Source organism: Juglans microcarpa x Juglans regia, chromosome 4D (genome assembly GCF_004785595.1).
Source record: "Juglans microcarpa x Juglans regia isolate MS1-56 chromosome 4D, Jm3101_v1.0, whole genome shotgun sequence".
NCBI lineage: Eukaryota > Viridiplantae > Streptophyta > Magnoliopsida > Fagales > Juglandaceae > Juglans > Juglans microcarpa x Juglans regia.
Window position 1 is genome coordinate 20,473,357 of NC_054600.1, and position 14,783 is coordinate 20,488,139.

The 14,783-nt window shown below is 36.2% G+C and overlaps 1 protein-coding gene across 2 annotated transcripts; it reads right to left on the reverse strand.

The window, feature by feature from the left end:
• Window positions 1-1,635: 1,635 nt before the first annotated feature.
• LOC121260718 (ribosome-recycling factor, chloroplastic) lies at window positions 1,636-10,746 on the reverse strand. 2 transcript variants are annotated; one of them, XM_041162708.1, is made up of 11 exons: window positions 10,454-10,746; window positions 10,124-10,277; window positions 9,650-9,719; window positions 9,423-9,518; window positions 8,165-8,262; window positions 7,745-7,856; window positions 5,542-5,583; window positions 4,879-4,935; window positions 4,706-4,756; window positions 3,042-3,098; window positions 1,636-1,916 (listed from the first exon to the last, which is right to left on the reverse strand). In XM_041162708.1, the coding sequence occupies exons 1-11, from the start codon at window positions 10,539-10,541 to the stop codon at window positions 1,899-1,901; spliced, it is 843 nt and encodes a 280-aa protein (XP_041018642.1). In that variant the 5' UTR covers window positions 10,542-10,746; the 3' UTR covers window positions 1,636-1,898. The 2 variants fall into 2 exon arrangements, with proteins under 2 accessions (XP_041018642.1, XP_041018641.1); XM_041162707.1 differs by having other exon boundaries at window positions 1,636-1,967; window positions 10,454-10,731.
• Window positions 10,747-14,783: the final 4,037 nt, after the last annotated feature.

A 14,783-nucleotide genomic window follows, 5' to 3' on the forward strand; every position in this document is an offset into this window, starting at 1 on the left:
CGGATGGGTTGCAAGGCCATTTGTCCGCTTGGCCACTGGGTAGAGAGTTATCTGCCCATGCGGGGTGGCCCACACGCTAAGGACAGGTAGCAAGCCTACTCCAAGTAAAACTAGAAGCGCCTAAATTTCATCAACAAGTTGAATGTCTATTAGTCTTTAGTAGTGCATATGATCATATGATAAGAAACATCGAGCTACCTTAAATAGTGGTTTTAGACAATTCAACAAGTGACACTATGGCAAAGATGTCTACTGTTCAATTATTTTTTGTTGGTTTGGCTAATAGAGACTTGATCTCTCTTCCACACATTTTTTATTAAGAAAAGTGAAAATATAATTAGATAGGTAGTTCGAGGTGGCATGCCGCATGAGTAGGCTTGCTACCCACCATCAGTGGGTGGGTAACCGGTCACATTGCCCCCTACGTGCCCCACACTCATATGGGCTAGGGTTCGAGTTTAATCCTCAGGCCTCAGCCCCGTCCCACATGTTGAGCAAGCTCGTATGCCGGGCGAGCAGATTCGCCTATGGGCTGTCCGCCCACCGTCACACACTATTATCAGACGGAGAGAGAGAGAGAGAGAAAGGAGAGAAAAGACGGAGGTGCAACATAGGGGAGGTTATATTTTAAACTAAAACAAAATGATGTCCTTTCATTTAAAAATTTATATATATGTATATATGTATATATATAAACTCGGGCAGGTGGGTAAAACCCTCTTTTCTAAGAGAGGTTGGCGCCTGCCTGTTGGATGCGGGCGAACTACCCTTCCTACCTTGGGCGGGTACTCGAACCCCACCCCAGGCACAAGTCAGTTATGGCTTAAGTTGGTAGTGGCTTGAACTACAATTTTTATCCATACCCCATACGCCGAGCGGGGAGGGGAGTTGGGTGGGATGTGTCAAATCTAGCATATCTAAGGTGCAAATTTGCCTCTGCAATGCATGTGAAGCCCACACACGGTCTATGCAATATGTGACAATCATGCACTAATTGTTTTGGAGTGTTTCAACTTGCACCTATAGATAAAAAGTTGGGGAGTGGCATGGTTAGGTGCATGTGGTTGTTTGATGTATTGGAAGGCAACAGATCAGGCCTTCACCGAGCTAGAGGAGAAAAATAAAATTGGAAAGAAATTATTGACATAGAGGAGAAGGATGGATAGAAAGGGGCGATGAGAAAATGGAAAAAAAAAAAAAAAGATTTAAAACGTTCGAGAGTGTTTCAATTAGTGAGAAAATTTGGAGACTCGACCGCTTCTTTTCATGAATCTAAAAATAAATATTGCATATACCATCGAATGTGTTTTTTAATCAAACATTTGTGACAAAGGCTTAAAAATACCCACGTTAAAAGTGTTCAAAATAAAAGGTAGGGATTAATTACAATTTGTGACCAAAATTAATACCTGAATTTTAAAATATTCATAATTAAATATTTTCGTTAATTTCCCTAAGAGAAAAATCACATGTCAATTTTTGATTGGCTAACATATGACATAAATATGCTAAGTCAATAAATCGAAAGCTGACTCGTTACATACTAATGCTACATGAAATTCTTCCATTAATTTTTTAAATGGAAGATGGAAGGACTTAATTTGCTAGTTTCTTAAAATTCAGATATCAATTTTGTTAAAGTTGAAAACTGATTGCTTGAATTAAAAAAAGGCGAAAATCTATTTAACTAATGTAGAGAAAGTCCCTATCTTCCAAAATTTGGAGGGAAAAGAAATCCCAGGTAGATAAAAGAGAGACAAATTTTAATTCAAGTATTTTTGTAAGGCAGGTATAAACAAAATGCTACTGCGTTTCGGCATACAAAATAAGGGACCTATTCTCAGGTTCATCGATGAGAAAGCTCTCTTTTACTCCCATTTGCATGTGTAAAGCAATCCCTAAACCTTCAGCAACTCCTGGAAGACGAGAAATACATGTCATACATCCAAGATCATATGTTTGGAAATCTGGAAAAATGTAACATTGTTAGGAATAGGTGTAGATTCTCTACACAAGTTTTCAGTGTAGGTTTGTTGTGTACCTAAATGTGAATGCATACACGGATTGAGAAACAAATATTTGCTTTTGTTTTTGTTCTTGTTTATTTTTGGGGGCCGAGGAGATGGGGTAAATATTGACCCTTTCTACTTGCCCAAATCTAATAGTACTTATTACCCACAAGCCGTGCAATCCACATGTATGTCAGAGTAATGCTACTATGCCGCCCAAGTTATGCACTTTGCTCCATTGACGTGCCAATGTGGCTTATTAAAAAAATAAAAAACACAAACATAAAAGGGAAAGAGGGAATCTATGGATTTAGTCATCTTTTTGTGTTTTAGGACGCCATTTTGCTTTGAATATATTTTTTATTTTTTTTAATAAGCCACGAGGCACCAAGTGGTAATGCCACATTAATGGGGCAAAGTTAGCGGTATAACTGGGGCGGCATAGTAGCATTTCTCATGTCAGAAAATGGGAATCTGAATCACCACAAAAGGTTCATAAGCATAAGCATGCCCTAATTTAAGTGGAATCACACCCAATGTAGCAGTCTACTTCTTAAAACCCTGTATGTCCTTCCCTCAAAACAGAAGAACTACGAGAATAATCTCCTTTTCAAAAGAAAATTTGCTTTTCAGACTGATTAATCCAATAAATATCCACAACTTTTTTTTTTTTTGAAAAGTTTGTATCCACAAACTCGACAAGTGGGATGAATATAATGCAGCTCAATTTAAATAACATGAATTAAATACTACCAAATGCAGCCCATCACTAACAGTAGTTGATATAGTGATCAGATACCTGCACTCAATTTTAATAACCCTGAACTAAATGCTACCAAATGCAGCGCATTCCTAACAATGGTTGATATAGCAAAGACTCGACGCTTCAGATCCAGATAGTGACATATACCGAATATCTTCCATTTCAAATTCACGAATGTAAAAGTATACTAGAAGGATAAACTAAATTCCAGTTTCAAATTACCATATATTCTCTCCTATGGCATCGATTTGTTTTTTATAGGGACATACCTTCTCTTTCTGTTTGTAGATGGCATCGAGCTTCTTCATATACTCATCTGTCAGTTTCTACATTTGGAGAATGAAATGTGAGAAAAAGATACAGTATTGAAGCAATTCTAAGGATGAATCCCAAATGCCTAATAATATAAGATGGTCAAGATATGATTTTGGCCTCTGAGTTACCTGTCATAGATCCATTTCATCCCTTATCACTGATTGTTTCAGATCTACTAGTTAAAAAGGGGAAAAAAAATTGCTTCAAATCTATTTAAAAGCCTCCATATTGCCGTTGCACCATCATAATGTCCCCATGTGAATGATAATTGATGATGTGGTTGCTGTTATTTATACAGTCTTCATAATACTAGTACGTCACATTATTTTACATACCAGTCTCACAAAATTAAAATATATGGAGCCAAGTAAGATGAATGTTGGGAACCATAAATAGTTTAATTTATGAGAAGTAGTTCACAAAGAAATCTCACAAAAGTAAAGTACACAAATTAATATGCGTAGATCTGATACGTTAAATCTTCCTTGCAATAAAAAAAAAAAAAAAAAAAAAAATTACAATCTGATGCATCACAATAAGTCATTGGTTTGTAAACTTTATTTTTGTAAAATCTCCTTGTGAACCACTCATTTCTCTTAATTTTTAAGAGTATTCTCTTAATTTATTTTAGAACTTTTAAATCTTAAATCTTTATGTCCATGTATATTCTATTTGTGAAACAAAAATGTAGCTTAATGTATCACCTCAACCTTACAAAAACATATGTAGGAAAACAAAACAAAACGTCTGCCACATAATGATTGCCATTTGCTTGGTGATGGTAAAGTGTGCTATGAGCAAAATCAAGAATTTTTGAAAATATCAAAACAAAATTAAACATTGATAGTTCAGAGAAAAGAATTAGAACCAAAGCATAGTTTAGGGACAAAAATCATATTTGACCATTTGACCTACGTTTTATATAGGCTAAAAGAAAACACCTTCATTTTTTGTTTTTGATTGGCACCGGGTGTCCGGAACAGGGTCCCAACTAATCCTGGGGGTGCACAAGCCCTCGACAAGAAGTTTCCTGCAAGTGCACCTCGGATAATTCAAGGGAAAAATCCCCCAATCCGATGAACCCTAGAGATTGTTCGCACCCAAGGGGATTTGAACCTTAAACCTAGGGGGAGCATACCCCTAGAACACCTTCATGTTCTTGTTTGATTATTATCTTGCATATTTATCACAGACGCCATATTACTTGAATGATTAGGTTGTCCTCTTATTGTATATTGGGAATCTTGTCCTACAATCTAATTCCATTTATAAGCACAAGAATTAAGGATAGCATTAACATAGGACAAGCCCATTAAATTGAAGTTCATGGTGTTTGGAATGATATTTATGGTATGCTATACTTTTTCACATTAACCTATTTATCCCTTCCTCCTGAATAATACACATTTCTGAATTTTTTTTTTTTCTCGTTTATTTTGATAAGTAGAACTAGGAACCAGGTCTCTCCAGAGATTAATCCACTATTGATGACCAAACAATTATCAGTAAGCCGGTTCCATGATGACCAGGCAAGATGTGCAGAAAACTTATAATATCCATAATTTTGGTCACAGGTCCGGAAGCATCTAATAATGGAGTATGCAAATTCTTAAGATACCTGCAAATCATTTGAGAAGTCCTTCACAATATCCTCGGAGAGCTTTTTCTCCTGCATGAAAAGTAAAGAATGATAAAGAATATTAAACAATAGAGAGAGTTTGGGTCTTATCAAAGAAGCAACTACTGGACAATGAAAAAGGGAAGTAAGGGGAGTTAGAGGTTCGTTCAAACCTTCTCAAGTTTCTCATAGGCTTTTAAAGTATCTCTTCTTACATTTCTCAGTGCCACCTATAAAGAGTTGAGGAAGAGGAGTTAATGAAGAGAACAGGTTCAGTGACTTTAATCTAGCCCATTTGTTCATCTCTAACCAAAGATTACTAAACATATATTTTTTGGAAAGTAAGCACTTAGGTAAGTGTACTGTGCATGACTAGCCACATCATGAATGACATTTCCTGTGTTGTAAAAAAGTTTCAACCCATTGATGTCAGACTTTTCAAATCTAAATCATCGTTTCAGACAACTAAAGAGAAGATGAGGAGGACGAAGGAGAACAATAAAAAAAATTGTAAGTGATAGCCCTTTCTGGAAATCTGGTTTGGTCTGCCTACCCTGTGCGTATCTACCCAAGAACTTGAAAGCCCAAGAGTATTAGAGTATTTGTTTGTTTTTGGATGATGGGGGACCCCACAGCAGAGCCCTTAGAACTCATCTGTGGAACCTAAACCCTCAGGGAGACTAGCATAGCAACCCACTGCCATGGCCTCCCACTTAAATCACAGTTTGATCCCAGGAGAAATCGAACTTGTGACATGGGATTCATGCACACAAATTTGCCCTTACCACTTGGGCTACCCCACAGGTGGGTTGAAAAGCCTGAGAAATTTATCGTACCTTCCCTTCTTCAGCCAGTTTTGCTACCACTTTTGACAAGTCCTGAAATAGTAAAAAAAAGAAAAGAAAAAAAAAAAAAGGCACAAAATAAGCTGAATGAATTTTTTGTAAGCTTGATTTATGGAGCTTCACTGGTTAGGGTATCTACTTTTGATAAGTGGTTATGGTACTTTTTCAAAAATTAGTATACTTGAAAGTCAATACAATTTTACATGGTAGAAGAATTTCTAGGATGCCACTACTCTTGTCAACATTATAAAGCATTGTTTCTATTGTGCCCTTGAACTACACTCAAAACCTCAATTACCTAGAATACCAATAGTTTTTCATGTACGTAGACTTAAGAGCAATTGTAAAATCTCTATGAAACCAAACAGACAGCCATTTTAAAAAAAAAAAAAGACTTGATGGGAAGGATATCCAAAAAAAATCACAAAAATACCAAAATGAAGTATTGAACCCTTAAACAGAAAAGTAAAGCAGGGCTTGCATGATCAAATCCAAACAATTAAGTGAAGCTTAAAATTTATAAAAACTTCATTAGATTTTAAAATTCAAAATATAACCCCAAATCTTATAAAACTTGAATTTTTCTTAAATTTTGACTCTCAAAGTCTTTAAAAATTAAAAAAGCTATATATTAAAGTAACTTAATGTGTAATCTTGTTTTTATCATTCTTTGAGTCCCCTCAAGCTTCTTTTTTTGTAGTTTTTTTTTTTATTGGCAGCGGGTGTCCAAGAAAAAGGTCCCGACTAATACCGGGGGTGCACAAGCTCTCGGCAAGGAGTTTTCCACAAGTGCACCTCGGATAATTCAAAGCAAAGTTCCCCTAGTTCGATGGCCCCAATAAATTAAAAGCTATATATTAAAGTAACTCATAATGTCTAATCTTTTCCTATCATTCTTTGAGTCCCCTCAAGCTTTATTTTTTTTGTTGTTTTCTTACACTATCTTTTTGCGCACGACTTTTATTTATCTCTTTATGTTTTTTCAATCATTTTTCTTTCTAGTTAATGATAAACATATTAAATTTATTTTTTTTTAAGAAGGAAAAACTCTTATCTATCTTTAATTACCATTAATTTGCTCCACATATAACCCTAAATCGATAGATATATTGATAAAACTTTTATATATCAATTAAATTTATAATATTTTCTTTATTTATATATGCTATTGTATGAAAGTATATCAATTTTTTAATTCTGATTCCCCCACCCCCCAGAAAAAAAAAAAAAAAAAACTTTGGATCCGCAACCATTGGCGACTGAAGCTAATTATGAAAAGGTACATAAAATCTATAGTAATGCTACTACATACAGTCGTGAAGTGCATAAGCGTCACGCAATTATTTTGAAAAAGAGTAAGATTCACTATTAAAAAATTAGTTTTTTTCATGTGGGTCCTTTATTTACTCATTGGGATTGTGTGGCGTCCATTTTAAATAAAGGAAAATTATTTGGGCAGGCCTAGGGCATGCAAACCCAGTGTAGTCCCTTAGGAAAATAGTGGGCCCCACTATAAGAAGTCACTTTTTTAGAACTTTTTGTGGTGGGGTCCACTTTTTTTCCAAAGGAACTGCATGGGGCTTGCACGCCCTAGGCTTGTATCTAGCATTACTTATAAATAAAAGACTTGACACGAAGGATATAAAAAACAAATCACAAAAGAACCAAACCAAGATTTTAGAAGCATTGAACCCTTAAAGCAGGGCTTGCATGATCAAAGCCAAACTATTTAAATGAAGCTTAACACATTTTTCTTTATTTGTTGGTGACTGAAGCTAATTATGAAAAGGTACATAATATCTATATGTAATCTAATGTGATGCTCTTCAAGCCATGGACCTTCAAAAGGTGTAAACTAGAGAGGGGGAAAGGGGGAGAGCAATTATTATAAGTACAGGGTACACTGTAAGGATATTGGCCTCCGAGGAGAAAAATAAGGCAAAGAATGAATTAGCTGCAGCCTTGCATCCAACATCCAGGAAAACCCGCGACATAGGTAACGTAATATTCCAACTGAGATTTCTAATAAATTGAATATAGAAAATGGTATAAAAAAATATAGGATTACTTTTCATGTTAAGTTACTGTTACATACTGCATGGAGATCGTTAAACAGAATAATTGAAAGTGGAGCTCAAAAATCATAAGAATCTCAGTATTTACGTGCAGATAGAATAAAGAAAAGGGACTACACCTTCCTCCTTTCTGATGTAAGTTGAGGGAGGGTCAATCTAATCACCTCTCCATCATTGTTTGGAGTCATACCAAGATCAGAACCCACTATGGCTTTTTCTATAGCCTTTAAGCTGAGAAACATGATATGTCAAAAAGTTAAAATGATTTCAAAAGAATAAGTACATTCAGAGCCCACTCCTGCAAGTACAAAATGCCAAAACTTTATAGCTAAAGGAATTGCAGGGTTAAATCTTCATTGGTGTTCCAAAAAGTCAGCAAAGAATCACTGCCATATATAGTTTTTTTTTTTTTCTTTTACAAGAACACGATAAAATTTTAGTTCATATTTCAATACATGTATATTCATTGCAGAAGAGTAAAGGAGGCAACTTTACTGGTCCTCCACAGTTAATTTCATGTCATTTGGTAAATAGAATACCTGGATTTGTCATATGGCTGAACTAGGAGAGAGCTTGCATCAGGAGTACTGATTTGAGCTATGCTCTTTAAGCTAACTGGACTTCCGTAATATTCCACCTATAAATGCAATGGGTTATAGCTAACTAAGAGAAAGGATAACACTTTAAACCAAAGATTAATATTAATAATTTTTTTTATTGGCACCGGGTGTCCGGAACAGCGTCCCGACTAATCCCAGGGGTGCACAGACCCTCGGCAAGGAGTTTCCCGCAAGTGCACCTCGGGTTATTCAAGGGGAAAATCCCCAAGTCCGATGGCCCCTAGAGATTCTTTGCACCCAAGGAGATTTGAACCTTAGACTAGGGGGAGCATACCCCCAAGCCCAAGGCCTTTATCACTTGAGCCAACCCCTAGGGGTTAAGATCAATATTAATAATTATCAATGATGATTTTATAATAGCACTTTTGCAACATATGTTGCCAAAGACATCTCCTATTTCCTAGGAAAAAATGTGCAAACCTTAAGATGTTTTATAAGAAAACTGGCCAAAATATAATGTCACTATTACTTTTTTTTTATCGATAAAAGATAGATGATATATATATGAATGAAATAGGCATAGTCCTAATTACATATGTTGTACACATGAAGTATACCTAAGAACTCCTAATTACATTCTAAGAACGATAAATTAAAGATAAGAAATCCTGAACACTATCCCCATGTAAAACAATAGTGGAAAACCAACACATTAGAGTGTGGAGAAAAAAATTCTTCAGCTCAGGCAATGTACTTTCCTTATCTTCGAAGCAACGCGCATTCCTTTCCATCCAAGTGCACCACATAATACACAATGGAATCATCTTCCACACTGCTGCCACTTGATGTCACTATTACTAATCAATGGATGAGGCAGTTCCCAATACATTTTTTGTTAGAATGCCCCCATTGGTTAACACTTGCAAGAAAATTATGCTAAATAAAAATTAGCAGGGATTGTATTATTGGGTTATGCTTCATATAGATTGTTTATGACAGCATTAATGGTGAAAACAAAATCCTATCCATCAATTAGAATGAAGAGGGTAAATCTCAATATTGCCCCACACCAGCATAAAATTGAATGCCATGTACAAAACTAAGCTTTGTATCAATAGTACTCACAATATGGTATCTTTGTCCTTAACAAAACTTGGGCGGACATCCTTCAGAAGATGATGTATAAAAACACTGACACTGAATGACAAAGGACCAAAACCTGCATTTAGATTCATACCTCAATTTTATCTAGCATGGCTGGGTTTGCTCTCCCTGTCCTTATGGAATTGAAATTGATTCGAACTGTCTCAAGAGTCTTTTCCATCCTTCCTTTCTGAAACACAGCCAACGGCCCAACAACACCAATGATACACTTCTTTTCAATACTACAATAATCTAATGATTTGAATCATACAACCCAAAAACAAAATAATCCTGATAACCAATCATCTGATACAAACTTACAGCATCTTTCACAATCAAAGATTTCTCTGCTTCAATTTCTTCAGTAGTTGCAGCCCTCACAACTCCCCTTCTGAACAATTCACAATAACAACAAAGGGTCACCCAACCATTAACACAGACAAACCAAGTGAATCAACCGGAACATAAATAGGTCACCAAATAATAACTTATCAAAAAAAAAAAAAAGAAAGGTCACCAAATAACACACCATCCAACCGCTAACTAATACCAATTGAATTAACCGGAATGGCAATCTAAAATCCCAACTCCCCATCCTAACACAGTCCAAAAATGTAAAACCAATTTACCATTCTATGCTCTAAATTCCAAAAATTACATAACTGAGTCGTGCTACATCTCGGAGTATGTATTTCTCGAATATAAATATGAAAAAATGGCGCACTCATGAAATCAATCAAAAGCATAATTGTAGGGAAAAAAAGGAATTCAGTTATGTTTTTCCAATTAGCTTGCCTCCTTTGCAACAACTGCTTCACAACATTGCGATTCCCAGAAAATCCCACTACCCCATTCCGAAGTCTCACATTGTTTAGAGCCGAGCTCCACGAATACAAACTACCCCTGCTCGACTGGCATTTCACACAGTCCGGTCCTCCACGATACGAATCTGGAAAAAAGCTCAGTCATAAATAACTGTTCACCAACAATATCAATAACCATTAAGCGTCGGACCCACAACTCTAACGAAGGTTGAGACTCAAACTCCAATCGGGTCACAGACCCACAAAGAAAGTCAGCAAATAATGTGGGGGGGACAGTGTTAAGGGTTTAAGGGTTACGTACCTCGAAGAAAGAAGACGGTTTTGGGAGGGTTTTGAGAGGGTTGGAGGATGGACCGTACTGGGGTGGTTGGAGAAAACGGCGCCGCCATGAAGGCTCAGACCTTGAAAAGCGTTACCGTTACCGTTAAACTTACACTCACAGTCAGTGTGTTTGTGGGGAACGGAGTCGAAAACGTTAATAGAACTTTGGTAAGCCTCTGTCAAGCAGTTGGAAAGACGAAGAGGCTGCTGGGAGAGCCTGTACACTTGATTTTGTGGATAAGAATTTTCATGGCGCTTCCTTTGGGCTTGTTTGGCTTCCTATATTAGAAGACCCCGAACCAGAGCTAGACAATGTCCTGCACCGGCGTAACAAATGACATATCTGTCCTTTTTTTTTTCAAGCCTAAAAATTTACTTTCATTTGGTTGTATTTTTTTTCTAAAAAAAAAAAAAAGACTTTAGGCTAAGGGACTCGAGATATCCATGAGAATCTGGATTGATTTCCTCCCAACTTTTTTTTTTTTCTAATCAATTTCCTCCCAACTTACATTTTCAGTTGTATTTATATTAATATATCCTTATAAATAGACGAAAATATCCTTGACCTTTTTTAGTTGTATAAGTTGTATTTAGATAAAAAGTTAGGATTATTTTTCACGAGTGTTCATTCCAAGGGCAATCAAAGTGCCAGGAACCCTAGAAGGCGAGCAAAAGTGATCTGCCCATGATGGGTCTCGAGCAGAGTGCTTGTCCCAGGGACGTGCAAAAGGCTTCGCTCGTCCCCTCAAGTGGCTAGCAAAGTGCTCGCCTTGTTCCTAAGGTGAGCTAAAGTGCCCAGTTTGCGAAGGGAGAGTAAAAGTGCAGTGACGAGAATAAGTATGTAACCTATTGTGTACGAGCAAAAGTTCTCCCACCTAGGAGGGCGACCAAAGTTCTCCTGAAAGTGCTTGGCCCACGGAATGCAACCAAAAGCACTTGAACCCAGGAGGAAAAGCAAAAGTGCTTGGGCCCAAAGAATTCTATCACCCATGACAATCAAAGCGTTCTCATACCCCAGGGTGAGGAAACGGAGCTTGTCTCGGGGCGAACAAATAGTGCTTTGGCGAGCAAAAAGGGCTCGAGAAGGGGTGACCAAATAGTGCTCACCCCTGGGGCCAAGAAATAGGGCTCATGCTGAGTTGAGCAACAACAGCTCGTACTTGAGGTTAAAGTACTCTCACCTTGGGGCGAACTAAAAGTGCCTGTCCTTGGGGCGAGGAAATGGACTCATACCCAAGATTAGCAAATAGTGCTTGCACGTCGTGAGTGAGCACTATAGGGCGAGGGATGAGGGGAGAGAAAACGTGCTCGTCCTTAGGGCCACCATAAGTGCTCGTAGGAACGAGGACTATGTAATTTAAAAGTGCCCGTCAATCTCATGGGCGAGCACTATATTGACCAAAAGCGCTCGGCCCCACGGAAGGTAGGGAAAGCTCTCATCCCACAGGGGCGACCAAAGAGTGATCACACTACCGGCTGACAAAGAGTGCTCACACCATGAGGGCGAGCAAATCGTGCCCCCACCATGGGGAGAGCAAATCGTGCCCCCACCCTAGAACTCAAGCAAAAGTGCTCGGCCAGGAAGGCCAACAAAGAGTGCTCAAACGTAGGCTCTTTTTGGGCCAACACTATGTTGAGCAAAAATGATCGCCTCCTTTGTGGCGTGCACCATGGAGGCAAAGAGTTGGCATCACACAAGAGTGCATAGTGGTCCATCCTTGGTTTGATTTGCACCCATGATGATGTCATGGGTCACTTGTTCACATACCCACGATATCATTGTAGGTTTGGTCTTGATGATACTTAGAAAATGTTGTTGTCATGGTCAATCTCCTTCGTTTATCACATTGAGGCGATTCAATCTCTACCATGGGTTGCGCCAATGTAGTTGTCCATATTTGTTGTTGGTTGCACCGTGATTTGATCCAGTCATGTCGACAGAGTCATCCATCCCTACTGTGGTCGTGGGTCGTGCCATGGTCCATCCCTAATGTGGCCATCTATGCCGCAGTTCATTTCTATCGTGGCTTGACTGATTTAGAGCTTATACATAGAGAGCCCTTACATTTAGTGGACTAAGCATTTGCAATTATCACGACCATGACATCAAAAAACAAACATGACTCTACAATCTTTCAATATAATAAGAAGTCTAAAGAGCCAAGTTAGTAAACTAAGGACCCATGGTACTACCGTTGGTCTAGTTTTCTCATTTCGACGACACCACCATGAGTTTGTTTCTACCATGGTCGGCTACTTTTATGGCTGTGGAGATTTTTAGTTATCGATGGTTTTGAAGATTTCTGGTTGGATGGTTTGATTTGGACTAAGGTGTTTCTATTTAATTCGATTTGTTGTAGAGGTATTTTAGTCAGTTTGGATATGTGGTAGTGACATTCTAGCCTAACTTGAGTCTCTTGACGGGGTAGTTTGGTCGGATCACCATATGTAACGATGGCATTTTAGTCCAAACGGTATTGGGAGAGGGATATATATTTTGGTAAAAAGTGATCACATGAATCACTACTTCGTAAGGTTTATACTCACTCTTTTATTATAGATAGATATTCCAAATAAATGTCATATTTTTATTTTTTATTTTTTTGCCATAGTTATTGGTGTAAAAGAAGAGTTTTTTTTTTTTTTTTTTTAATGTTAAATTTTACTTTTTAGTGTTATTTTTTATATCATTGTGACAGTCTATTATATATATATATAATTGGAAAACTATTTTTATTTCATAAAATGTACACAACACGTTTTAAACTTTTAATTGGTACTAAGTAATAAACAAATAAGAGAATTCAATATTTTGGAGATGAATGAGAAACTTAAGCTGTGTTTGTCTCGGTTGAAAATATATTTAAGAAATGCTTGGATTTCAAAAATGGATCTCAAACATTTCTTTCTAATTTTTTTTTTTTTATTTAGTGATTAAGGAAATATTTTTTAATGATATTATAAATTTTTTTATTTTTTTAAAAAATATTTATGATGATTAAAAATATATGAAATAAATGAAAAGAAAAAGAAAAAAAATAAAATATGCTGTTCGAAACATCTTTTCAGATAAATTTTGGATGGCTGTAGCACCGCTCAATATATTTTGAGAAAGCATTTTTATCAATTGGCGAGTTTGGCACGGGCAAAATAGACTGATTAACGTAAAGGGCGTTGCTACGTCAGCCGATAAAAGCCACCATGCTTTTGTACCGGCAGTTTAAAATATTTTGTCTATTTTTGTTTTTTTTTGTTTTGTGTATTTTTGTTTTAAATAAAAAATAAACAACCACAATGCTAAAAAATTACAAACACAAATGCTAAATAAATAAAAATAAAATACATTTTGGTAAAGAAAATCAATAGGCTCCTACGGTGAATCTATCAATTTTTTTAATACAAAACGATCGGTGACTCAATGAGAAAATTATGTGCATTTGGTGGAAAATAACCTACCATTCTTGAGGAGAGTCTTCGGTTTAGTTACATAAATGAGATGAAAAGAAATACAAGTTGAAAATTAAATAAAATATTATTTTTTTATATTATTTTTTTTAAATTTTAAAAAATTAAATTATTTATTATATTTTGTGTGAAAGTATAAAAAAATTATAATAATTATATGAGATAAAATAATATCAGATAATTTGAATTGTGTAACCAAACTAAATAAGTTATTTTCCACCGCATGCTTTAAGCGTTTTTCTTCGACCAGACAATAAATAGACGCTGTTTTTCCCTCAAATAAAAGAGATAATCTTTTGCTGCAAAAGGACATTATGTTCCCTCCCCATTCCTTCACCCTGTATTTACAATAAATCTAATAATTTTCATTATTGCGAATAAATTATCTTAAGAATTACTACATTGATTTTCTATTTTTTAGAGTATATTAATATTATGAATTAAAATTACTAAAACTATGACAATGGTTTTCAATACAACTAAACACCATAAATTTTTATTTCCTACAATTTTTAAATATTTTGTACCAAACGGTCTTACATATTTCAAGTGATCAAAACGTAAAGATATTTTGGGAAAGATAATTAATTCGAATAGAGTGCTAAGAAATAAATTAAACTAGTCTTACATCTTCACAATTAGGGGTGAGCACCGACATAGTATGAGTCAGATTCCTCTAAATCTGATTCCAACTTTGTTGGAGTTCAAATTCGAACTCCAACTCCAACTCCAATTTTATCCGAGTTAAAACTTCAACTTCCATTTTGACTCCAACTTGTGTAGACTCCGATTTGACTCCGACAAAGAGAGGAGTTAGATTTGGGTTTTCAGTTTTGGACTTCTTT

What these genes read in the sequence shown, in the direction of transcription:
- LOC121260718 (XM_041162707.1), bottom strand. Translation starts at nt 10,541, where the DNA reads ATGGCGGCGCCGTTTTCTCCAACCACCCCAGTACGGTCCATCCTCCAA. An exon ending in AACTGGCTGAAGAAGGGAAG is followed by an intron (nt 4,936 to 5,541) that starts GTACGATAAATT and finishes AACTCTTTATAG; the next exon opens with GTGGCACTGAGAAATGTAAG. An exon ending in TCTACAAACAGAAAGAGAAG is followed by an intron (nt 1,968 to 3,041) that starts GTATGTCCCTAT and finishes ACATTTTTCCAG; the next exon opens with ATTTCCAAACATATGATCTT.